Source organism: Cinclus cinclus, chromosome 3, assembly GCF_963662255.1.
Source record: "Cinclus cinclus chromosome 3, bCinCin1.1, whole genome shotgun sequence".
Classification (NCBI taxonomy): Eukaryota; Metazoa; Chordata; class Aves; order Passeriformes; family Cinclidae; genus Cinclus; species Cinclus cinclus.
The window spans coordinates 36,051,504-36,078,952 of record NC_085048.1 but is presented as its reverse complement, the minus strand read 5'-3'; the positions used below and the strand labels follow the sequence as shown (position 1 = coordinate 36,078,952).

The window sequence follows — 27,449 nt, the reverse complement described above, 5'->3', positions numbered from 1 at the left end:
CTTTGATTTGTTCCCCTTGCTTTCAAGACACAGGTCAAAGCTGCAGGGTTTGAATTATAAAAGCCAACTCTTAAATGTGGTCTTAGGCCTTCACTTCCATATTACAGACCTGAATGTAGTCTCTAAGCTCTGGCAGACATTAATATTTTCCTCCTCAGCTAAACTGTGTTTAAGTGTCAATTTTTTCCCTCACAGATTTATCTCTGAAAAGCCTCTGCAATGCCTTTATCATTTGCTGTTTGTCAGGTTGGCCCTGGTGGGAAGGCACATGTCCTGTGCAGCAGGTGAGGACCTCAGTTCTGGGAGAATCATGGTGCCAAGGGTCAGAGCTCACAGAGTGGCTCATCTGACTCATCTCCCATGGGGTGACAAATCTCTCACCAACTTCTAAGAGGGAGAGAGGGAACCAGTCTGGGAATCTTCACTGAAACGGAGAACCTAAAAATAAGGCTATGATTGATCTCACTGGATGATCTATCACAGCAGAGAAGGTTTTATTAAGCCAAAGAAAATGAAAATAAACTGCACCTCCAGGGTGACTGCTGTGCAGAAGGAATACAGCTACCCAAAACACAGTGTCAAATCCTTCCCATCTTCTCCTGCTTCACAGGTTTGGCAAATCTAGCAGCCCATATCTGTCCCATCCATCCAAAATCACACAATGCCCAGGTGTAAGTCAACAGCCTGTGGGATGTTCCTGCACATGGCACTCAACCGTGGCTGCCAGAAAAGCTGTCAGAATGATAATGCCTTGTCATCAGTAACACAAAAACCTGAGAGAACAGAGAAACCATTTTGGGATTAAGTAGACTTAAGCTCTTCATTTTTCTTGAAAACAAAGGGGGTAAAAGCACATGTAAGCATGCAAGATTCCCACATTTTTCAGCATCTCCTGAGAATATATCTTGTCCATTAAAAACCACCCAAAGAGTTAAACGCAAAGGGTAAGACATCAAAGACTAGCACAGAAACTGCTCAGGAAGTATTTAAGTTTGCCAGTCATATTTCAGCCATCAACCCTGCTGAGCTATATTGTGCACATACTTTCCCAGAGAGGTTGCCTCCAGCTGACTTAAACTGGATTGTAAGCTAAATCTTCTAATTCCCTGAGGCACCCAAGCATGCAGGATAACCAGACTTGCATTTTAAGCCCACAACTTTGTACAGAAGTGTATGTGTATACATAGACAAGCGTATCCAGGGACAGCAGCAAAATAGTTCACAAGACTTATAGTCAAGCATGGGAAGATTTCTAAAACACCCTTGATACAAATCTATGGGGACATTACAGCAAAAGTAATTACAGTAAATAAAATCTGGTAGTTGAAATAATGCAAAAGAAGGAATACAAATAAAATAATATCGAAGATGATGTAATTGCAGACCACAGAGTCACCACAACTGTACAAACATATGCTTCTCTAGTGCCTATATACATGTGCACATACAGTAACACTATGCCGAGGCAACATGCCTTTTTACTCTAAATCCTGGATTTTGACCAGCTGTCTCCTTCCTTTCCCAGCACCTTTCAGTTGTTGTTTTAGAGACACATTTATCAGAAATGCTCAGAGATCCCCAAAAGCAATCCCAAAGCCCTCTCCCTGTCACACAGGGCACAGTGCCAGCCGTGTGATCTGACCAACCCAGCAGCACAGCTGTCCAAACCCTGACTCTGCTCACACTGTGGGCTGCCACCCCCATTTCCTGGACTATTCCATTAACTTCTGAATTACTGAACTGAAGTGCCCCTCAGTTATAACAATTAGAGTGGAACTAAAACCCTTTACTTTGTTATTCTTTCCTCTACATGACTCTCAAGGTATTATAAATACCAGAAGGAACATAATCCAGGTTCATTATAAGATTCTGGGAAGAGACTATGCCAATATATTAGGAAGAACTTAGTAACAAAAGGCACTCTTTTTTTTTCTTTTTTTTTTTTTCTCTCTGTGGCTTACATTCTTTTGGCTGTTTAATTTCTGGAAAAAAACCAGATTTTCAATACCATTTTCTTATTAGTACAATTCATTTCCATTTTAAATCACCCAAATCACATTGAATCTCCTCAGTATAAATTAGAGCACCATGGAGATTTCCACAGGAATGGCAGTGTGCCTCAGCTGTAATCAATGTATCATTCAACGTGTTATTGAGTTTCTCCTGCATCAGCTGTCAAAATATGAATTTCCTAATGCCTGTGGATGAACCATCCAGGCATGATAAATGAAAAGAAAAAGAAGAAAAAAATCCCACTAAGAGCTGGTCCCCCACCTGCTGAGAAATGCCATGGCCAGAAATCTCCAGTTCTGAGAATCAGCCACCTTAGACCAGAACTGAAAGCTCCTCCTCCACGGGTCTCACCTTGTTCTTGGCAAGAACATTGGCTCCTGCTTTAACAAGCACTTTGGCAGACTGACTGAATCCATGCCAACAAGCTTCATGAAGAGCAGTGTTCCCATCCTGAAGAGCATAAACACAAGAGGAGAATGTTACGGGCTGTATAACCAACCTACTCTGTTAAAAATATTTTCATTTCCTACTAGCTTATTTTCTATTTCATGTTTAGAAGAGGGTAAAAATACTGTTGTTTGTCTTGAGCTTTAAATTTATTATATTTACACCTAAACTAAACTCAGAGCCTGGGATTCTCAAGTTTCTGGGATAATCATGGGAACTGTGCAGTCTTTTGTGTACTGCATAGTATGGTTGTACATTCCTTTAATCTACCCCTTAATGAGCTGAGAACAGACTCTTAAACCAAAAAGTATCAGCTTAATATAAAAGGATAACTAAATCAGTAATTTGTATTAAAGAGATGGTACAGGGTTTTTTTCAATGTAATTGTTCCAATTCCTCTCCAAGCATCAGACACTTACTAAGGAGTATAAACTGTAACTTTCTCTCTGAGACCTTAACATTACTGACTGCCAAAGCTGCCATCCCACAGGGCTTTTGTTTTGTCTGTTACCTTGTCTTGTCTGTCCAAAGCACAGCCCTCTTGAATCAGAGTTGCTATTATATCAGTGTTCCCTACCACAGCAGCCCGGTGCAATGCTGTCTGGTCACCCTGCAAAAAGAAACAAATTTGTAATTGGCACAATTCCCACCTCATTTTGACTTAACACAAATGCAGACAACACACATGGGCTACATCTTCAACACACATAACTGTTTAAATCCAAGCTGCCTTTGAAAACAGTCCCCATAAACAACTACCATTAAAAGTTACCAAGATTAATGAAGTTATTGAAAGTATCAGAGCTACAAACCATTTATAGAAGTTTGCAAGTCATCACAATCCCACATACAGCGCTGAAGCGTTCTAAAAATATGGCAGTATTAGAAGGCAGTGAATTGGACACATTTGGCTCTCCATGTCTAATAGTCATCAGTGTCTGTAGGGAACTAAAGGGAATTACAGGCTGTCGTAATTCATCATAATGATCCTCCAGGACTTACACTAACTGGATAAGGCTCTCCTGCTCTGGCTCTGATTGCTCCATCAGCCCTGCTTAGGATAAGGAGCATGAGATGAGATCGGTCTCTTCAGCACCTCTGATGAATTTACCAATTAGTGCTAAGAGTGGAGGCAACTTTACAATGAGAACCACAACTGCAGGACCATCCACTTTTTTCACACCAGCAACTGAGTGATCTTGAGGTCCAAATGACTTTCATTCCTCACTGACCCACCACATAGCAGCAACAAGCAAGTCTCCTACATCAGTTTATTTCCTTTAAGGCCAGCTTTCCAAAAGAGATTATGATGATATGGTCATCTTGTCTCACTGCCCATCTCTCTCCTGCTGAACTCATTTGCTGAGCTAGAGAGCCCAAGGTTAGTTTTCTGCAATCCTTCCAGAAACTGAAGACTACGGAAACTTAAACCACTTAAATCCCTGCCCATCAGGGATTATCTACATGATTTTATGTCCATGTTGGTGAGAACCTGATAAAAGAGGGGCAAGAGAAGGATTTCTGAAGCAGTGTGCAGGGATATAATACAGGGATCAATGGGAAAATGAGCTGCAGTACCTCCACTGCTGCCACAACTGGTCTTGGCTTTCCACTGAAGTTGCTTTGAACCAGCAATGCCAAGCCACAGCCTGAGTCCAGGAACAGAGACAGGCTTCAAAGCTGCACACAGACTTTTTTGGGATGAATAAACAGACTTGGAATCCAATCCATTTCTGCTTATCTAGATAATGTTCACCATAAACACATGCAGGGCAGACATATGCCATGTGTCCCAGGAAACCAAGTCCCAAATAGACACAAAATTTCTCTGCTAAAATTCTTTATCAGATAATGGCATATTATATGAAATACTAAAATTAGAGGAATTTCTGTATTTTTTATTCTAGAGAGCCCAAGTCTTTAGGTAACTGGCTTATTTGAACAATTTGTTCTCAAAGGCAATTAGCAGCTGACTTAAAAATTGCTCTTGGTGGGGGTCTTTTGTGCTAATGATACCAAAATAGTTATTAATCTGTTAATAAAATGAGCATTGCCAGCCACAATCTTTCAGTAATCCCTACCAGTAAATCATTAAATTGGCTTGTAATCATGAAGTTGATTTTTAAAAATTCTGTTGAAGGTGCTTTTTAAAAATCTGCTTTTTTGTTGTTGTTGTTGTTTCTAGAGGTTACATATTTTTACTTTTGGTCTTGTGACTGGAAATGTATTTTAATAGATTTCAGCAAAGACAGTAAAGCTTCCAGGAAGTGGGAACAAAAATTATCAGAAAATTGACAGCATGGCAAGTGCTCTGAACTTATGTATTTGTTCCAAATTCAAAGACAACCAAAATGTTATGGAAAATGTCCAAATTATACCATCTCACAAGTACAAATGTCAAATAGTTACTGGTTACTATGACAACATGGAAATCTGCTCACCAACAAACTAAGGAAGAATTTTGTATCTGATTTTTGATAATGGCACAGCTACTGTTACTGCAGTAGTGAGTCATGTGGGACAATGCAAAAATCATTTTATCTGACTATCATGAAATGAAAAGTAATCTTCCGACCTACTCCTGCCAAGCGGTATTGATGCACCGCAAACCTACAGAAGATATAAAAACAGACTAAAATAAAATGGTAACTGTCATTGCAGTGGATGGAATCTGAACAATGAGTGGTTGGTTCCTAGTGCTTTACAGTTGGGAAAATTACTGTGGAGAAGACAAATTTGGGGCAGGAATGGACTGTACAGGATTTGGCTTGTAATTAAGCATCTTCTTACTGGGACAGTTTAAATCAAGGCTGTTCCTGTCCCCATCACAGTAACTGCAGTGAGGCCAAAGACTATTCAGCTTTTGGGGCTTTGTTGATATGACAGCTGCTCCTAACATTATTTGTCTGTTTGGAAAGTGGGGAGCACACCTCACTCACTGCTGCAAGACCAGGTCCACCTTGGTAATCCCAACCCGTGTGCTGGGAGACCGTGCACTGGGGATGCAGAGCAGCACTGAGACAGCTTCAGCCATGCCTAAGCTTTGTCCCAAAACACATTCTGGAAGTAAGTGAAGAGACACAAGTCCTGCAAATGGCAGACTCAGGTGCCTACTGCCCAAGGTACGGGCTTTGGTGATGGCATCTTCCCTACACAAGCTTCCAAGAGTAAGGTCCAACCCACAGCCTGACTGGACAAAATAAGCACCTCATCCACGTAGCAGGGAGTGTCAAAGGATATCTCAAACCTTGTTTCACCAACTGAGGCACCTCCCAGTGAAGAGAGGGCATGTATCATTGTCCTGGTGAGGGTCTGTCCCTACCACCACCAGACCCCTCAGCCAGCAGGACAGGGCAGCACCTGGTCCACTGTTCCCTTACACCTCAGCACAAACATCAACCTTAAACTGCTTGAAGTGCTGAGGAAGCTGAACTACCAGGTTGTGATGGCTTCTGTGTGACATCTACTGAGCAACCCAGCCATCCTATAAATAACAGTGCCTGCACCACTGAACTCCAAACTGCCTTCCCTCCCCACCAGCAGTGGAGCAAATCCCTGCCTTGCCTTTTATGGAGTCTGAGAAAACAGATGAGTTGTGGGTTTTTTACAGCATGAATTTTCAGGCAGTATAATCACTGATTTGTGTACCTTTTATTAATTGCTGAAATAAATGTCTCTGAAAGCACTCACTAGAATTCTGCCTTTAGCAAAGCATTAGGGGTCTGTTCCAGAGGCTCAGAGAGCAATTACACCAGTAAATGCGTATGAACTGTTCAGACTATTATGTTGGGCACAATTTATGATCCTGTTTCCAAGAGATTTATGCCTTAGGAACAGACTGCAGATCAGTAACAATGAAGAGAGACAACTCCAGTGCCATGTCACAGAAACATGACCTTGACAGAAACAACAGTCTGCCCAAATGCAGATGTGGGCCCAAAGCCAAAAAGACTTAAGTGAGGCTCAATAGAAGTAAGGTACTAAGGTCTACACTGGTGAATCTCAAACTCCTTCCTCAGACTCTACTTAGCCCTGAAGGTAGCTCAGATTCAGGAGATTTCACTCCGACGTGTCCATGCCCTGGACATATCAGCCTGCAAGGCAGGTACAGGGCACTTCATCACGGTGGCAGGGCACACCCTGGCCCTGTACAGCCCTAAGGCAGGCAGCTCCCCTCCTCTCTCTGTCCCTGTGAGTGCCCTTGTCACACACCTGATGGAAGAAGATCCATGCATGTTGCAGATACAGCAACCACCCTTCAAAATTAAGCCAGCGAAGGAAGTGGTGGCTGGCTCTTCCACAGTAGCCCAGAGACAGTGGTACTCACTCACTTTGTCTTGCCATGGCAGCACTGCAGTGTTGAAAGTTCCTTGCTTTTAGGAAAAAAATCTTGGTATTCACTGGGATAGTAAGAGGCTGACACTGGGAGACTGGGATAGAAATCTGTGTGCCCTGATGCAGAGGATGCAGGACTGCACATCTGAGAGCTCAACCTGTAACAGGGCTCCTGCACAGCAGCAGGTACATTTCCAGAGGGAGGAACCACACTCTTTACAGAGGGCTTAAACGCCTGCTTTCAGGAGAGGTTTACAGGCTGGGAGTCCTGAAGAAAGGCAGACATCTAAATCTTGATTTTTCCCCGTGGACTTTGGCATTACACTTTCTTTAGCATTTCTCTGTTTGCATATCTGTTGGCATTTGCTAAGTGTCCTGGTGTCTGCAACTATCTCCCTGAACTTCCTCATGTGCTGACTATCTTAAAACAGTGGATGCAACCACTGGGACCAGGCACTTGGAAATTGGGCAGGTATCTATTTACATCAAAAGTTCACCTCAAGGGAAAGGAAACAACAGAAGTAACTTCCAAAACAGTCTCAGGTAGACTTCTTACAGCTCTCCTGGGTTACTGGAGTCCCTACTATAGACTCTACGGACCCAAATTAATGAGATTTTGGTTTACATTAGTTTGTAATACATGTTGTTATTTTTTCCTTTCTCGGACTTAAAAAACCCCAACCTATAACCATATTTTTCCCTGCACATTCCTATTCTCCAGAGCATCCAACAGTTGTGTGATCTCCTATAAAGTCCTTCTCAAATGTGACATTTTGCCTCCTTACTTCTGTGTCTTCAGAAATCAACAGACTACCTTGCTGCAGGAGAATTGCACCAAAATCATAGAATCATAGAAAGGTTTGGGTTGGAAGGGACCCTAACGATCATCTGGTTCTAACTCCCTTCCCATGAGCAGGGACACCTTCCACTAGACCAGGCTGCCCATCCAGCCTGGCCTTGCACACTTCCAGTGATAAAGCATCCACAATTTTGACCAACCAAAAAATAAACAGCAAAAACAACCAGAAAAAACTCATGGCTTCAATCCCTAATACAAAGTGCTGAACAGTACTTCTAAAGTCATATAATATAAAATCAAGCCACTAAATTCACAGTAGAAGTATCAAAATATTCTAAAGTCAAAATGCAACCAAATGTTAAATACTTGCAGGAGCATACAAGCATATGTGGATATCCTAAAGCAGCTGTATACAAAGGGAACTGAATATGCTCTCAGGTTTCTCAGTGTCTCTGTGCTGCTCTCTTCTTTTGCTACAGAGAGGCAGTCATGATACACAGTTAAGAACAACTTCACTCTGCACAATAAATGATGATGCATGACCAGCAGAAGTGATCAAGGCATGAAAAATAATCATGAACAAAACAAATTACAGCTTAAATTAAATGGGACCACAGGAATAAGCCACTTTGCATATTTTCATTCAGCTAGAAATGATTATGAACCCTGGGCTTTTGTTCCATTTGAAACTAATTTTCTGCTTCTTAAACTGGAGCTTCCAGAAAGGAAGTTTTGGGGCCTTTGGCCTTTGCTTTAAATCAACTTGTTTTCCCAACATTTTAGATTTCCAAGGGTGCAGCCAGGGCAGGGGACTGGGTGCAGAGCACGGAGCACCAAGCAGCCATGCAGCCATGCAGCGCGGGGAGCTCGGCCATGCCGCAGCACCGGGATGCAGCATGCACCGGGACGGGCGCAGCGCAGGGTTGATGCATGAGAGCTCTGACCTCCTTCTCTCTTTCTGATCTTCTAGGTTCCTTCCTAGCCTTTCTCTTCTGGTTTCTCTTATTTTTTTCATCCTTGATTTCCTTCACCGGGACAATTTTCTCCTGGACTATTTCTGAGGTGTGTGCTGTGTAGACACTCATTGACCACTCAGAGATGGCACTGGGATCCCAGTAAGAGTTGTCAGCATTGGCAGGGAGAAGGAAGGAGTCAGCTCCTGGAGTGGCATATTCTACAGAGCTGGACTCCACCGGCTGAAATTCATAATAATCCCACTCCAGGCCACTGGAGGTCATTCTTCAGCTAATTCTTAAGGCTCTTACTGTGTTTAGGGAATATATCTGTAGAACATGAAAGGGAGCATTTTAATCTCTCCACAACAACTAGCGGCTTTTAAGTTTCTTCTTATCATCTGGCAAATTAAAACTTAGTCTTGAATTCGATCAAAACTCAGAAATAAAGCGGTAGGTTTCTCTTGTTAATTTGAAAAATAAAATGGCGGTAATATTTTTGAATTTTTATGTGCTACCACAACAATGCCACAGACCAAAATCAATAATATAATTTGCTTTTCAATTAAATATAATGGTCCCCACTCTCACAGGTGTTTTTATATCTGAACCTAAATCTCTATCCCTGAAAAACAGCAATGAAACATACAGGTGTTACTCAACACTTGAGACTAAGATGCCTTCACTACCACATAAGCACACAGTAAAATTGACTGAAGGCATAATCAATAGATTGCAACTAAAAGAGACCACAAACATATTCTGCAGGGCATAAACTGTAAAAATTAACTATAAAAGGAGAAGCCATAAGCTGAGAAACTTCTTTGAAGACCTATGTAAAAGGAAAGCAGAAAATATTTTAGTTAATACCTATTGCAAGCAAAAATCTTCATTTGGAGTTTTAGATTGGAGTTTTAAACTCCAATCTTCATCAGAGTTTTTCTCATCCTACAAGAAAAATGCAAACATACCCTTTGAAATTCAGCAGCTCCTGAGGCTCTCCTCAATACCAACCAAATTACTACTACTAAATACAGAGCTACACATCAAAATACATTTTAAAGAAACAGTATCTATAAATCCAGTATGCATCTACTGTGCTCATATTAATCACCACATTTAGAAGCATTATCCAACTGTTGTGAACAAAGTCCCTGAGAAGCTCATAAGACAATATGTCTTGGATGAGCTGAGTATTTCTTCTAGTGCAAAACTCTTCATGTAACTGAAATGATGCTAAACACTGATTTACTGTTTTTCCACCACGGCTATCATGTTTACATATAAACAGCATAGACTTTATTCAGAGAGGATGAAAACAAACCAGACTTACTCAAAAAAGAGTTTCCACAGAAACTCAATTTGACCAAATTAGTGGAAGCTCTTGCTGTCTTAAAGCAGCAGTTTTCTCAGGAAAACCGACTGCATTTGTAAAGTATCTGCAATTTGGTCTTAAATATCTAATGAACGATTTCTGCTGGGAGAAGTTGAAAAGCATACCCAGGATAAATCTGAATAAACTGATTCTCCCATTGCACTTGCAAATCTGCTCCATTTCACAGATGGGCACAGGGGAAGAATAAAGAGCACAGGAAGCAAATTTTCTTTCTGGAAAAACAAGTTTCCCTGCAGAAAGCTGGCCACATCAGTACCCCAGCCCCAAGCTTGACAGGCAGACTGCTCGTATCTCACAGGGAATCAGCTACTCACGCAGAGAAAGCAACCAGTTTTCCAGTTGCTATAGACTTTTAACTCTCTAGATGCAAATAAATGCCCAAAGGCATTTTTAAAAGGCACCTAGACATTTCCAGTGTCTTTCTACTAGTCATACAAATGCCTCTGCTAACACCTTTGGACCTATATGACCTTTGAAGACTCTCCACCTTATATATTACAGGGGGAACAAAAGCAACCCTACCTCAAACTTCTTCCAGCATGCCATCAGAAGTTAGCAATTAATTTGAAGAAATCATAGTTATTCAGCTGCTATTGCACATTTCAGCATATACCTTTTTCACTAGTGAGGGAACTAAAACCACATTACCTGTCACTCCAAAGTGCCTTAAAGCCCAGTCCCAGATCAGAATTCCTCTTACAGAAACCAAAGAAATTCCAGCAACTTAGGTATTTTACCGAACGTCCACAAACTACCCTTTGTTAAATTCAAAGATTTTTTTTTTGTGCTCATGCCTCACCATACAACAACCTCAGAGATGTGACCACCCCCACATGAAGCATGATGCCATCAGGATCATCTCCCCAAGGCACAGCATTGTGCTACGGGCAGCTGTTCTGGATGCTGAGGGATGTGTCTACTCAAAAAGCATCTCCCACTTCAGGCAAACATCACAATGGGTCGTTTCCCCTACCTGGTGTTCTACAGCAGGCTCCCACAATGAACTCCTAGTGCATTTCTACCAGAAGCAGATGACAACTCTCATACCCGCCTGGCACAAGTAGAGCCCTTATAAAGTTCTGCAGCTTGAACAAGAGGACTAAGCTATTCACTGAAAACCACCACATTTTACACTGTTTCCCATGCATTTCTTCATCTCCAATTTAGAGGCTACACCTCTGACTCAGAAAACAGAGAGACAGATTTTGTTTCCATTTAATCCTACTTCAAAGAAGTGAATGTCTACTGTTATTTGCAAATCACCTCTTCCCCTCCACCCCAAGTTAGAAGGTCGCATCTACTTACATCATCCTGAATATCCAGATCACAACCTGCCTTCAACAAAACCTGGACAACGTGGAGATGACCCTTGTAGGCAGCAAGGTGCAGGGGGGTCCGGCCATGCTACGAATGAGAAGAAAATAATAATAATACCTTAAGATGAATTTTTATGCACGGTATTGAACAGAGTTTTATCTCCTTTTCATCATTCTTCTGTTTGTACCTCACTGTCTGAAACCTGCAATAGTAGCAACTGACATGTATTAGTGTGACAAAGGCTCTACCTCAGTTCTGCGAAAGCTGAAAACTTCTCCACCTTCTGCAACATTTCAGTTTATCCCAAAGATACTCTACAAAAGGGATATTGCACTCATGTAAAGGTACTTCCTTACAAATTCAGATCTGGCTCTGTGTCCATGCCTAAGCAGAATTCATGACCCTTTTGTTTCTGTCCCTCTGAAGCATGGAACTGTCAACTGCTGTCACCTTCCCTCTGTACAGCCAAGTTGCAGTAACTGGCAAATTCATACATTGTAATGGGCACTGTCTTTGCAACAAAGATATAAGTTACACATGACAGATGCTCCCCTGAAAAGGAATGGAAGACCTGTACTCACTCCAAGCGACTTCACGTGTATGACAACCAACTTTACTTTGCTAAAGATCTGCCAGATTTTTTTAGACAATACTTATTTTTACCTCTCCCTCTAAAAATCTCAAAGTGAGTGAAACACCTTAAGATCTGTGAAACAGCAATGCTAAAACTATTTACTGCAGATTATTTAATGTGTGTAAAGAAAATGGGATTCCAGCAATTGCTAAATTCTTAAATTTAAGTGTCTTCACGAAGAATGCTGTTTTCTCCATTAGCCATTTTGTGAGGGTCACATTAAAAGTCATGCGACTCTTCACCTGTATCATGTATCAATTTCTTCACACCAGTGCTGTTGTCTGTTTTTCCACCCAATGATTTATCCTGCAAAGGAATATAAACATCCCTAATACATCCACCACAGAAGGGGTAAACACTTCAAGACCTGTCTTGACTAGTGGCTTGAAGTACCCAGAAGACAACCATTGGCTCTCTGAGGTTTTAAGCAGCTTCTTCAGTAAGAAAACTACCTCAGGTGTATAATAAACCAAGCTCAAGACAAGACTGTTTTCATACCACAAACCCTATACCCACATATCTGGTAAAGCCTCATTAACCTCAGCCTCTTCAGAGCAAAAAGGAAAAACACTGTTGGGAATCAACAGAATGGCCGAGGGCAAAATGTGCCATTACTGGTTAGCCGTGCTGTGCTTTGGAAACACTACGTGTGGATTAATTGTCCTACATTATTGACTCAAAGGGGCCAATCTGAGGACAAAATCCTCACTCACACTGTAACACGTGATTCTCTCAAAACCTGCACACTGTCCCCTGCTTGTCCCTCTCATTCCCGGGAGAGAAACTTCCATTCTTGCCCTGCTAAAGGCATGGGAAGGGCTCATTTTTGCTGTCACTACTGCCCCTGGGCACCATCCAGCCTCCTGCCTGTGTGCCTCTGGCTCGATCTGGCCACAGGTCCCTAAAATCCTGTCCCCATATCAAAGGGCACTGAGCTGCACTAACCACACTTCCTTCTCCATCAGCCTGGAGGAGAGACAGGGATATGTTGCTGTTCCACCTAACTCAACAGCAGGAGCAATAAAATCCCCAGGCAACAGAGGGATAAAAATAAACAAACAAACAAATAAATAAAATTAAATTTTAAAAAACACCAAATGGAAAAATCATTCCCAACAATGAACAGTATGTTTGGGTTATGAATATGTGCTTCAGCGCATCCAGATTTACAGGCTCTGACTTCCCACATTCCTTAATGCCAATAAGTAAATCACCTAATCCAGGCATCTATCTCACTTCCTGGAAGGTTATTAATACACCATGAAAATTTATGGCAATCTGTGTATGGAGAACGAAAAATCCCAAAGAAACCCAATCTGAGGCCAGCTCATGTGCTTTAAAAGGAAAGTGTCAACAACATGAATATATATTCCAGCAGGGAAACTTTCTGATAAGATAACCAGCTCTAACCACAAAAAAAAAAAAAAAAAAAAATGCTGGCATGCAGTTAAAGGTACGGTGTTGAAAGTAAGCTATGAAAGCAGAATAGGAGTTTATTTGAATACAAGGGACATATTTTCCTCACCAAACACCCTCCTGGGCAATTGCCACAGGAACCAAGCCTGTTAGCATGGTTGAGCTGGAAGACTAAAGGATAATTTTAATTCCAGGATATTTGTGTGTTTCAGATTCTCTATCCAGAAACATAGGTTGAGAGGCATCTCATCTACTTGAGAACCCTGAAGAGAGGCTTCAGGAACCAGAGTTTCCACACACATGCACTCCTTGAGTTCTTCCTACTTTAATGGGACACTATAAACAAGAACTATGACCAGGAGAGAAGACTGGGAAGGAAGATCAATTCCAACATATTACATGGATTAGAGGCTCAGGCATCTGGAAGAGCAATGATCATCTCAAGATTAATCACAACCCTGCAAGAACCAGCAGTGCCAGATTTTCTTTTTCTTCCCAGCAACATCAAAATGAGAGCAGAGATGGAAGGTACGGCTGGACACTGTTCCAGCACAGGCAATGCAAACACTGGACAAACATCCAATCCCCACACAAATACACATACACACAGGTATATGAATGTACACACATATGCACACACCAATCCAGAAGAAGCTGTGAGGAAGAGATAAGGCAATTTGGGTGCCCCTCATGCTGTGATGACAAACTTGGAGCACAGCAAGCTTTGGAGACAGACCCTGAACAAGTCCATGCCACAGCAGCAAGTCAGGGCTGCTCTTTTCTTCATGTCTTTAAGCCAAACCATCAGCCCGCCGAGTTTTTCTCTCACAGCAATTCATCCCACCAAAATATATAGGGGGCAGAGAGATGAAGGCAGAGAGACAAAATTCCCTCTGTGTGTCTGCTCCATAACAACATTCTGCACTCAACACAGCAACAAACGGGGGGTTTATCTGAATACATACTAGGGTCCCAAGGGGAAAGAAAATGTACAAACCAGAGTGTCTCCTAGATGCTCACTTCAAGGACACAACACCAAACCCAGGGACTGTTCCACATGCAGATTACTGACACAGAAGCTTGTGAGCCTTGCCAAATATGAACTGTAATGTTTTGGGGGTTATTACAAATACAAATGAGTGACTGCTAGAACTTGGGATTAATGAACCAATAAAGCAGTCATTCATATGTTAAAAAAAAACCAATTTGGACTTCTATTCAAATGTAAACAATTGCTTCATCAGGCAACAAATCATACAAATGGCCCTGTGTCACGGACTTATTGACAAAATAAATGGGACCTATTGGACTAAGGCTGCAACTTCCAACCACAGTGACACACTGCTGTAGCTGTGGGGTGTATCGGGTCGCAGCCAAGCACTGTGAACAGCCACATGAACCTCAGCAGTAAAATGCAAGGGTATGTTTTGGTTTTCATTAAATCTGTGCTGTAACTTCCAGGCACTGACAGGCAGCTGCTGATACACACCACTTAAAAGCAGAGTCCTCTCAGCACCGTTGCCAATGCACATGCACTCCCCAGCCAAACCCATACAGGGGGCCTTGGCACCATAAGCTCCATGATCTTTCCTTGTGTTTATGCATCTGTAGGTACTTTTCTGCAGGTACACTCAGTTCTCCATCTCACCCGACTCTTGTGATGCACAAGGACTGTTATTTATTCATCCATTCTGCACTCATAAAGAACATGCCTGTCCACATTTTATTGGAAACCGTGAAACCAAAATCCAAGTCCTGTCACATTGTTCACACTGATGATTTGTTAGGCTGTTCTCCATGAATAAGCTGCTCGCTCAAGTCAGCAGAAAGCTTTTCATTGACCTCAACAGGCATTCAGCAAGTTCCTAAATGTTTGTTAGTCCCTTTTAATTTATCTTTATTTATTGTTTAAAACAGACACAAATAGCTTTTCAAACTGAAGGAGTGCAAAAATGTAAAAGCACCAAAATACATTTATTTTTTTTGTTTCTGTCTTAGCTTAAAAAAGAAGAAAGACTGCTTTAAAGAACTCAACATGCTTTTGAGACTTAAAGTACATCAGCATTACAAAAGTGTTGCCATATGGTGTGTTCATAACATGACTACTTCAAAAGTTAAATCAAACTATTCTGAATCAAAACAGAAGAACTACCTTTTGCATTTCTTTCAGGCTTTTTTTTTTCTTCTGAATGATCACCCATTCTCTGCAGAATTCAATTTTATAGCTATGAGCAATGCAGGAACCTGCTCCAGCACAAGTTTTTCATGGCTTCACAGGCCTCTTTCAGGCATCCACCTGCTCTGGTATGAGTGTGCCTCCACAGGGATCTCTGCATCCCCATGGACCTCCATGGGCTGCAGGGGCACAGCTGCTTCACCATGGGCTGCACCACGGGCTGCCGGGGAATCTCAGCTCCATCATCTGAAGCACTTCATGCCCTCCTCCACTGACCTTGGTGTCTGCAGAGTTGTTCCTCTCACATATTCTCACTGCTGTTCCTTGGCTGTAATTACATCTTCTCTGTAACTCTTTTTGTTTTCCTCCTTAAATATGTTACCCCAAAGGGGTTACCACCATTTCTGTAGGCCAAGCCTTGACCAGCTGCCCATCCATCTTGGAGCCCCCGGCAATGGCTCTGCCAGACCTGGGGAAGCTTTTGGCCCTTTCTGCTACCAAAACCTGGCCATGCAAACCAAATACCCTCAGGGAAAGGACAACAACATCCTGGGAGGACAGCAAGGCACATCAGCTCAGCAAAAGTCCCCGGGCTTTTATGCCAAAGATGCAGCTGTAAATTTCACTGAAAGAGAACTCTACTGCAAAAGGACGGAAAGAAGGGACCAACTTTCTTGCTTGGAAGAAAAGACATATATTCTTTGTTTTCCAGTTTTTGCAGCTTATTCACCGAAGTACTTGATAAGGGCACCTGCCTGTTGCATCAGCCAGTATCTATGTCCAGTTTTTCAGGGTATTTTTGCCCTTTCCAAAAAGGAATTGGCTACACGTTTCACATCTGTGAAGAATGTCAGAAAAAAAGGTGCATAAACAGAAATTCTCTCTTTGTTACATCAGGCAGAGCAGCAACAGAGCATCCTGACCAAGCAGGTGCCCTTTGAGTCGAGCAGAGCCACAAAGCCTCTGCTGAGCACCACACCTGCCCTGGGCCACAGCCCCATGTGGCTGTGGCAGAGGTCCAGCACTGCAGCGAGTGCTCAATGCATGTGCCAGGCAGTGCCACCAGCCCTCTCCCACTGTAGGCTCCCTGATGTCAGACTGCCATCACCTGTGTGACCTAGCAGCCATCAGCTCCTCTTCACGTATCTTAAAAGGCTCCAAATCTGGAACAAGCCCAAGCGTCCCTCACTGGAGTCAGAGGAGGAGCACATTTCCATATTGACTTCACCTGTACAGATGCCTTGCTAGTAATGCTGTCAAAATGAAACAAATGCATCCTCACCATAATGCTGAAGTCAGCACCTGGATATGTGTTTGTGTATTCTCCATTGGATTTTGTTTCTTTCGTATTCCTCCTCCTTTTTTTCTGAAATCATCTACTCAGAAGTAACAAAAATGAAATAGTATTTTGCAGCTGAATTGTTGTTTACTGAAGCAACAGTTAACCACATTATATGACCTCCCATACAGGACAAAACCAGAACTGGACAAGTAAGCTGTAAGGCGTATACTAGTATTTGGTTTGTTACAGAAAGTACCCTTCATTTTTCTTGAGCTATGCTGGATTAATCCTTTTTGAATAAAGAACTCCAGCATTTATCTCTAGATCCTGGACACTTTAATCTGTGGCTCTGAGGTGTTATTCACAACAATTGGTCTATGCTTACAAATACGGATCAGAAATACATTTAAAGCCTGCTGTGATGGGGGAACATATTCTTTCCCTCCAAAGAGCTTTGTCTCCATGTGTCTTCCTCCTATAAAATGCAGAGAATTCAGCAAGAAGTTTGGCTCACAAGTATCAAATCAATTTTTTTTTCTTTTTTGGAAGCAAACTCCTATAATTTATAATTAGACAGAACAAACTGAAAATTTCTAATAAAAGCAGAAGACATACATGTAAACAAGAACTAAGGCATGCACATGGATAAATTTATTTTTATGCTTCATTGTGCAATGAGTTTTATCTTGGGGGAGGAGAGGGTTCTGGGTTTCAATTTATCTGAAAGCTTTGGTCTATTATACTGCACTACAAAAGCTCTGCCATCTAATTTCCATTCTAAAATTAAGAACCTCTATCCTGAAAGTTGGTCTTATTTTGTGCTTGTTCTTCTTAGTAGAAGACTGCAAAAGAACCTATTGCTGTGATAGCTAAAAAACACCTTCAGATTTCCAGTTTCAATATACTTGAGTCTAATTTATACATCCTTGCTCTTGTGACAACCTTGTCCTTAACTTTAAACAGCTCTTTCTCCTTCCAGCCTTTGTGTGTCATCAGATTACCAAGCCAAACTCTTCCAGGCTATGCACATGTTCTCCCTATGCAGCTGGCTGGGTGAGAGCCAGATGCAAACTCCACACTGAGTACACCTGGACAGGACACCACAGAGCCTAATGGACGGGCTCTGGTGAGGGCACCAGGTTGGTCTCATACCTCTTGGTTTGCACTGAGCTCAGCTCTCTGTGGCTCACAGCGTGGGAGGAGTAAGAGTCTGTGTGCCCTCAAAACACCCTGTACACACAGCCTTGGCTGCTGCTCTGAGAGAGTCCCTGCTCCTCTGAGTGCACTCCTCCACAGTCTTGCATATCTGACTTCATCTCTTCTGAGCAGGGCTTGTCACCAGGCTATCCATGTACCGCATCTGTACTGTCTGTCAGTGTGCTGGGATGCATCCAGAATGACAATAGGACAGCTTTTGTTATCTTCCCTCTCTTGCCTCCACGGGAATGACCCACAACATCTAGGAAAGAATAGCTACAGTGCTGTAGTACCTGCTGAGCTACAGGGATAGCCTCAGAGCTCACAGCTCTCCAGCATGGCTGGCAAGCACATGGCTCCACAGAAACACCAGCACTTTGCACCTGGCTGCAGTTTTGCTGCCAAATGAGCTTTGTTTTGATTTTCCACACAGGGCAGAACAACAAAGCAAGGGAGTCACCTATGTCTTATAGGAAAGAAAAACTTGTCAACTCCAGGAAATCTGCATTATAGCAAATTAACCTGATTTTGTGTTTTGAAGTCAAATCTACACTATTTGTTTCTTATTGTAATTAGCAGAGGTCCCTCAGCAGCCTCAAAGCTCATCATCTTAAAAAAAAAAACAAACACAAAACCAAAAACAAACAAAAGAAAACACAACCACAAAACCCTGAGCTACCATTCAGGTAAGTCAGTATTTCCTGTTCTATTACTGACTACCTTTCATAGTTGTTCATCAGCTACAGAACTGCTTGGACAATGGAACCAGCCAGCCATCTACATGGGACTATTCATGCTTATTACATCTGGGCTTTGTATCTCCAGCAAGAGGCTACTTATCTTGGCAAACAAAACTTACAAAAACAGGTTGTCCTTGGATTACTCCAACTTTCAAAATAAATACTATCTACAACTCAAACACTGTGAAGGGACTGAAAACAACTGTCACTGACAGATAAGCATTCTGCCTTTTCCTCTTTTTATCAAATGTGCTGTCTGTAAATATTAGCTTCCATACGTATGTAATGTTCAAAACTAATATGGAAACACAAATTAAAGTAGACAGGACAGAGAACAACAGTTCATCAAAACAACACACCCCAAATTTTATGTTACAGTTCTAAAGATTTGACTAACCTAGTTCTTGTTAAGGTTTTTTGCTGATGAAACCTTCTCTGCAACAGGCAATTACATCTCATCTTTTCTAAGATAGTATTATTTACAACATGTTGAGCATTAGTAATAGGTGAATATCAGTTTGAACTCACTTGTATCCTAGCAGAAATCCTTTGACTTTTCTCAAAGGTATGGGGAACACAATGCGCAACCCACAAGTTTGGAACTGACTAAGGGACTATACGGAACAAATCAATGATGATGTTGGGAATAAATTAGGCTGCTGCACCCAGCAAGAAACACTTTGTGCGTCCCCTCACCCTGCCACAAGAGGTGGCTTTTCCCCATCCCTCACCCAGGCAGATGGGTGCCCTGAACTGCCTTCCCTTAACAGTGATGAATCGCTCCATTCATCAGGTCACACAATGTTCAAAAGCCAATGCACGCTTTGAAAAATGTTGCTCCCCTCTGTCGACACACTGTGTTTGCAAGGACTAAGTGTTCATCACAGCTGCACCCACTGCAAAGGGTATAAACACAAGATGTGCACTATATTGCAAATCCGCATGAGCTATTAAGTGCAAACTTTAAGGAAATCTGAACACTAACTTCAGTAACATTCAGACTGGTAAAGCTAGGGGGGGCATTTTCACAGACAATGGTCTAGAAGAGTTACATTAGTTCCCAGGGCTTTTGCAAAGCGTTTTTCTCTGGTTACCTTGGTAACTGCTACCTTGGCACCCCTGTTGATAAGCTGCACCACATTCTCCACTTGGCCTTTGTAGGCAGCTACAAGCAGGCGTTCTGAAAGCACGGCGACCACATCCTGCTGGCTCATGAATTAGGAGAGAAAGGTTTTCAGGTTTCTTCAGTCCAAAAACAAAGGCTTGGGATCAGTTCAAGCAGCATGCAGGCAGGCGAGGAAGGATTCCAGCTCCCTGGACAGTGATGTTATTGCTATGCCATCCATTGGACCTATGGATCAGAAAACAACACTGCTGTCAGCCAGCTTTCAGAAACAGAGCTCAGAAACTACAGCAGCTCCTCCCTGAGTGTTCATCTTTCCATTGGTTTGGGAGGGGATCACAAAAACTTCTCAGAACCTCTTGAAGATATTGTGCTTCTGTTGCAAGGTGGAGGGATGTAGACAGTAGCACATTTTCAATGTGCCCTCATTCCCCTTGGTTGGGACAAAAATCCTTAAACTTTCTGAGACCTTAACTCTCTTTCAGCTTAACTTCTATTTGTGTGGTCCCCTTTCATCCTCTCTCTCCCTGCCATGTTTCCCAGTCTTTAATTAGCCAAGGATGGGTTAACCACTGTTGGCCAAAGGCACAATAACAGGTTATAGTTACTGGCTGCTGATATAAATAAACAAACCTCTGCCCTGGAAGGATTGAGTGCAGTCAGCAATTAAAGGCAGCTGACCATTCTCTCACAAGTATAAAATGCTCCACAGCCTCCCCTGAACCATCCCAAGGACAACGCTGGGAGAGAGCCCAACCTGCTATTGGGAAACACTCATCTTTGCTGTCACTGAGAAATTAGGTTCTCCCCACCGAGCTGACGTCATGCCCCACTGACCACAGAAACAATTCAGATTGATAAATCATCATGCAAAACTATGAGTGTGTTTGTCTGCCCAGGCTCCACTGACCCATCACACGAGCCATCAGAGCTGAAAAGAGTTTTCTGATATAATTACAGAAAATGTATCCACTGATCACTTTGAGCTGTGGGATCCAGGACCTGCCCAGCTTGGGAAGATTTCAGCTTAATTTGTGCTTTTCTCACTTTAGTATTTAATTGTTTCAGTACAGGAAAAACACCTTCAAGATATCCAATGTATTTACAAATTATGTGCCCTTCTCTCTTGAAATATTGCAGCACTGCTCCTTAACAGCCACCAGTACTAAGCACGCTGCGTAGTCGAAGAGTAATAGGTACAGGGTCCAGGTGATCTTGGAGATCAATACTGTAATACAATGTCTTTCAGCCTTATGTTATCCTTTAAATCAATCTCAGAACAGCAATAACTAAAACAGTAGGTTAATTTGTAGTAGTAGATGGTAACAGAATTTAATTTGCACTCCTAAGATAATTTACATTAACAAATTTTAGAATGCTTTATGAGCTTTAATTCTTAAATTCTTTAATTCTTCAAGGTGAACAATATGCAGAATAATACATGCATTTTATAAAAAGGCCCTTGAAAGTACAGAAAAGTTAATGCTTTCCCTGAGGTCAATAGAAAGTTATTCCAAAGCCAGTAAAAACTCCAGGTAACTGACTCTTGATTTCTAAGTATAAGCATTAGGCAATACCATTTCCAGGTAAAAGATCCAAGTTATCTTTTCCTCGCCTTTCTCTTCCTTTCTAAGTGCAAATATATTTGGACCAACATGGAAATAGCTGCACATTTATTCGGAGAAACCAGACAAAGAGTTTCTGGGCATCAAAGTCAGCATAATATAGGACAACAGAGGAGTGGTGCTGTACCCTGTGCCACTGGGCTGGTTTCACCTACACCCTCAGTGTGGTGGACACAGTTTGTACCCTGGTATCATGGAAAACAGGGAAGATGGAAGAAAAACCCCTCATGTCCTTCACTGGCACATTATACCCTGCTCCTCTGCTGTACACATGGTAGTACAAACCATTTCAAAAGCACCAAGAAACACAGATGGCCTACAGTTAGTAATTTCATCTGTGACAAACAACCCAAGTTTCAATCTTACCTCCTCAAGTATTTAATTTCCAGTGACTCGTGCTTCCGAAGCAAGCAGAACCCACCATACCTCCACACCCTGCACCACCCATCCATGATCCCGGTCCCATCCCTGACTCTCCCATCGTATCCCAAAGTGGTGCTTCCATAACCCAGGAGCACACTCCACAGCTCCCCTCCATGACCAGTACACAGTGCAGGGTGCACCTTACAGCAGGGAGCTTTCCAGGCAGAGGATGGTGTGTTTCTGTGCCAGCCCCTCTCTGCCTGTGCAGTGGTAGTTTCCAGGTGAACTGTGCCATCACTGGCTTGTCCCCAGCCTTACCCCTAAGCTGGCTGCCAACACTTTGGCTGGAGGCATGTACAATACACTGACAGCTTAAAACATCTCTGGTCAGAGCCTGCTTGGTTTTCTTACCTCTTAAATTAAAGAAAACCAAAACAAAAACGATGCAGTGACATCATTGTCACTAACAGATTTGCACATCCAATACAAAAATCTCAGTCTCAATGGAGACATTTTCCTGACATTTCCTGTCAGCGTGGAGACACACTGACATTTCTGAGCAAGTCTGCATAGATGCTCATCACAGCCACACCACTAGAAAGACACTAATACTCAACAGTGTAGGGCTGGAAAAGTCTGGATAACCTATGCAAGGTAAATGCTGGAAATCATACTCCCTAGTTTGATTGTTCTCCCTCTCTCATGCTGCCCTCCCATTACTGCAGCACAGTGAGATCATGAGCCTCCTCCTGCCATGCCCTGCCACACGGGAGAGAGATGGACTGTGACAGCATCACTGCTATCACGGAGTTTGCCTTCTTGTCTTTTCCATCACTTGGATCATTCATAAAAGCAAAGCAAGGAGCTGATTCAGCTATTGGTCTTTTAGGGTTATCTCCCACTTTGCCCAGGTCTCCAGCAGGTGTCGGTCCTGCTCCCAGAGGGCAGCCACAGCAGAAGCTTGGCTCCTGCTCGAACAACAGGTCACATTCCCTACCACATCTGCTTTACATCCCCTCAACTGGGATTATTTGCAATTCAGAAAAGCGCCTCCAATTAGAATAGGAAGCCCGGAAAACTGAAAGACCAACTTTCCTTTTCTCCTGAGCTGGTAGAAGGTGATGGGTGAACAGTGGAAGTGAGAATAGCCTTCTCATTCCCCTCCCCAGGGACCCATCCCCAGCACAGTGACCACACTGGCAGTGGCATCGCTCCCCCCAGCTTTAACTCTCTATGTGCCTCAGGCACACAGAGCGTCTTTCCTTGACCACGTCTGCACCCCCAGCAGCAGGAAGAAGGTACCAGATGCCCAAGGACTGCAATTAAAAGCTTGACTGCTCCTTTCACACCCAGATGGTGCAAAATGTACCCGACAACACGATTACAGGCACTGCATCGCATCCCTGCTGCCAGCACCTGCTGCCCAGAATTAAATCCCTCATTATCACCCCCAAGATACAGAAGCTCAAGGGAGGCACAGAGCATGAGAATATTCAAACCTTATGCCTTCAAAACAGAAATAAAATTATTTTGCTTTACCATATTTTAAAATGAAAAATAGCCATCTCTGTGCCGCTTTGTTTAAGATCAGATTACTTACCTGGGGCAGGCTGGGAACGCAACATCTACTTCCCAAGCCTCTCCAAGGAAACTGGGCAGATGTGATGCCCACAGGTTCAGTTGCTTTGTTGTAGGTCAATCCCTTCCGAGGATAACGTGCTCACCCCATGGGTGGAGTGTGGACAAGGACAGGCTGACTGTGGATTAGTGTTCCCAATCGGCAGCAGCGAGGCACCGTCCCCAGGCGCTGAGGTCCAGCTGCATCCCCATGGATTATGCTCTCAGCTCACTGAGCCACAGGAGATGTGGCTGGGGTGGCACAGCACCGTGTGGGTGGGCAGCTGGCTGGCTGCTGGGTGATAGGGTTGTAAAGCTCCCAGCTCTGTCCTCTCTCCCATGCAACTGGCAGAGCTGGCAAAAAAACACTCTCTGCACCTTTCCCCTCCCCAGCTCCCTCCCCTCCAAACTGCTGCCAGGCTGCTTCAGCGCTCACACGTCAGTAACAAAAAAAAAAAAAAAAAAAAAAAAAAAAAAAGCACAGGAATGATGGTTTTCAAAAGCCAAAGGACAGTCCAGGAAACATGAAACATCACAGATACCAAAAGGCTAGGATATAGTATCTACTAAATTCATGCAAAGGGTTAAAACCAGCAGCTTCCTTGCTGAGGGAAGAGAAAAAAAGCCAAAACTATGAAAGATTTAGGAGCTATGAGCTAATCAATTTTAAGAAGTTCCCTGTGCTAAATGGAAAAGATGAAATGCCAGAGCACAGGTCATTCTCAATGTAATCACTAAGTTAAATTAATATTTGAATAAAAGAATGCTTACATAGCTAACAAAAAGTTTCTATGTGTGCTGAAGTACAAGATGAAAGAGAAAAAAAAGAAGAAGGGACTGCAGTTTTCTGCAAGGGATCCCAAATTGTCTTTTTCAGTTTATCACCAGAAATTATGCTGAATAGAATCATAGAATCATAGAATAAAAGAATTTCCTGAGTTGGAAGGGATCCACAAAGATCACCAAGTCCAGCTCCTGGCCCCACACAAGATGGCCCCAAAAATCCCACCATGTGCCTGAGAGCATTGTCCAAATGCTTCTTGAACTCTGGCAGGCTTGGGGCTGTGACCACTTCCCTGGGGAGCCTGTAGTCCAAGAAAAAAATCTCAGCACCTGGTAGCTTTATTTTATTCAAAACAAACAATGAAATAAAATGAGTCTAAATTATTTTGGAATACTCCAATATTAAGATATGGAGCCAGACCATTTTGTTACGGGAGAGAAGATAAAAGCTAGTAATTTATAATAATAGTCTTTCTAAGAAAATTTCCTGCACCTAAATACTCCTCATTTCTTCTTTGCTGGACTGTCACAGCAAAACCGGTTTCTTCTTTTATTAGTACGTAACTGTATAAAATCTATAAAATGCTCTTTTTCTCATCCAGCCTCTTTGCAAAGCAGTTTGTCATACATAAAATATGACGTAAACAGTAAGATTGTATTCACTTTAGAGTAACAGCATTATCCAGCAGAGTGGATTATTGCATTAGAAAGAGTGGGTTTCTTGGAACTCATTTATCATTTACTGCAGGATGCTGATATATCTGCCATTCCTCTCAGCTGATTTTAAAAGGGTTTGTCCAAGACATGCAGCGCTACTTCCCATTCACTGATTTTTCTTTAGTTTCACCATGGATCTAGTATAAACTACTCAGGAAAAGTATCTGTATATTTTGCTAAAGGGAGGACATTGCCTCTCACCCCTTCCTGCCCCTAAAGGCAGTTAAAAATCAGTCAAAGGTGAAATAAGCCAGCAGCAGCTTTATCTGGAAAACAGTAAAGCCACCCACCAGGTTGAGAACAATGAGCTTTTGATTCACACTTTTCTTCTTTCCTTTACAACATCATTGATACTAGTTTTGGAGTTAGGTTTTATACCAACCACCATTTTGCACTGGACATCTGCATAGACTTTTAGTAGATCATATGTTGTTCTCGGGGGTGTGTTACTATTTTAATTGCACGTTTTATTGTGGCAAGTACAAACATTCAGTTTTCATATGGACAGTTGCATATCCATCACCCTAAGTATCACCACTGTCTGGGACATCTGAAAACATTTTTCTGAGCTTCTTCCCCCCCACCCCCCCCACTTGTTGCTATTAATTACTTCAACAATGACTATTTAGCAGCCTCCCAGGGAGCATCTGCATGACAGTTGCTCATCAGGCTTCCCACCAGAAGCAGAGCAGACTGATTGATGTCACTGTTCTGCTGCAGGTGGCTGGCTGCAGCCAGACCCGCAGCCAGCCCCGCTTGGCGACGAGCATGGGGGAGACAGTGACCACAGCTTCCCCAGCTGCTCTGTCCAGCCCATCTCCTGGAGGCTGCCTGGTCTCCACTGCTGGGCTGCACTCAGTGTAAATCCTTAGCTGCCTGGCAGCTCTCAGGCAATGCCTTGGTGCCATCAAAACCAACCTCCAGTGTTGCACCTGCCAGGCAGAACGCTCTTGGGGAGAGGCACGGACACATGGAGACCAGTGATGAAGATCAGAAGCAATTTCAAGTCATTGCTTACACATAACTGATTTTGTACGAAAACAATTGGTTTTCTCCCCCCTTACTTACCTCTCTGCGATGTAGCCCTGACATCCCTTATGTAACACACAAGTCATATACTTACCACTTTCCATATAACATGATCTGGGGGATTTATCTGGCTCATCTCATTGAAGTTTCACAGCTTTGTTACTCCCCTGCATACACACACACACACACACACACACACACACACACGTCAAAACCACTCTGTACAAGCAAGCTCAACTCCCAGCAAGCCCTGTCAGTTGAGCACTATTTACATGACAAAACAATATCTATTGTTTGATGGGGGACGGTGCCAGTGTGCAAACACACATGCATGACGTATCTGCTTCAATTTGCATAAAACCAGTTAGGAGATCTTTCCAGCTGACTGCTGCTAAACAGAAGTGCCGGAGCCTAACCTTGGGAATGAAGCAGACACATGGCTGTGCTCATGGGAGAGTGGGGGTTTATGTTACTCTCACACACACTGGAGCTTCTGGACGGTAGAACCGTCCCTCACCATCACCTTCTGTGCAGAAAGGTGATTAAATGACTGCAGGACCTCACTGTGAGCAGAAGGTGCCATAACCCTTTCCACAACCAACTCCCTCTCCTTCTCTGCTGTTCTTCCCTTTCTTATCCCAAAGCATGTCCTCTGCTGCAAGGGCTCAGATTATCTTCAGCATGGGCAGTTATCTGTCATTCAGTTTGGGGACCCTGCTGCTGCCATGTCAGAGTGCTGGTGCAGGGGTCTCCTCCTGCCCATGTATGACCTGAACCCTCTTCCCCACTAGCACAAGCAACTCCACACCCTCCCAGACAGATACAACAGTAACTCAGGTTAATACTGCAAAACACACTCCAGAAAATGTCAAGATAAAACTAATTCCTACACTTACAGATATTTTTTTCAAGGCCAGGAAACATCACTACAATAATCTAATGCCAACCAGCACCAAGGCACAAACTCCCATTTGAGCTAGATCCTATCTTTTATACACACTAGCAAAGATGTGTAGCCAGGCAGTGATCAGGAAATGCTCTGGCTGACAGAGCAGAGAAGAAGAGAACATATTTGCCAGCTTCAAAATATTTTTCAGCTGGCAAAAGAGCACTGGAGATGTTTTTCCTCAAGAAAAACATGACTTAGGAGCTGCCAGCAGCGATGACGCAGCCCCTTCTGTATCCTCACAGCTGATGTCTTGGGAGAGCACTGGGGGATGAGGTGAGGTAGGTGGACCACTGCCACCCAGTTCAGCATGGAGACAATGTGAGTACACAAGATGCTAGGATATTGGCACAATATTCTTCAATATTGCTAGGCTTCTGGCACGAGAACAAGAGCCTGGCAGGCAGTGTGTCAATTAAAAGCTTAACAAGGCTCAAGCTGAAAGTCAGTGGATGAAATCTTAGGGATGGAGTGGCCAAGGTGGGAGACAGATGTACTCAGACAAGCATGGGTGGAACCACTGAGTATGTCCACTGTAACT

The 27,449-nt window shown here is 42.9% G+C and overlaps 1 protein-coding gene across 4 annotated transcripts in view; it reads right to left on the bottom strand.

The window, feature by feature from the left end:
- ANKRD6 (ankyrin repeat domain 6) overlaps nucleotides 1-19,919 on the bottom strand; it is a 31,951-nt gene extending 12,032 nt beyond the window's left edge. For 3 of the 4 annotated variants that reach the window (XM_062488669.1, XM_062488670.1, XM_062488671.1), the window contains exons 1-4: nucleotides 19,800-19,919; nucleotides 11,249-11,347; nucleotides 2,972-3,070; nucleotides 2,365-2,463 (exon numbers count right to left, since the gene is read on the bottom strand). In XM_062488669.1, coding sequence (XP_062344653.1) covers nucleotides 2,365-2,463; nucleotides 2,972-3,070; nucleotides 11,249-11,347; nucleotides 19,800-19,919 — 417 coding nt within the window. The remainder of the gene's footprint in view (nucleotides 1-2,364; nucleotides 2,464-2,971; nucleotides 3,071-11,248; nucleotides 11,348-19,799) is intronic. The other variant, XM_062488672.1, reaches the window with a different exon arrangement.
- Nucleotides 19,920-27,449: the final 7,530 nt, after the last annotated feature.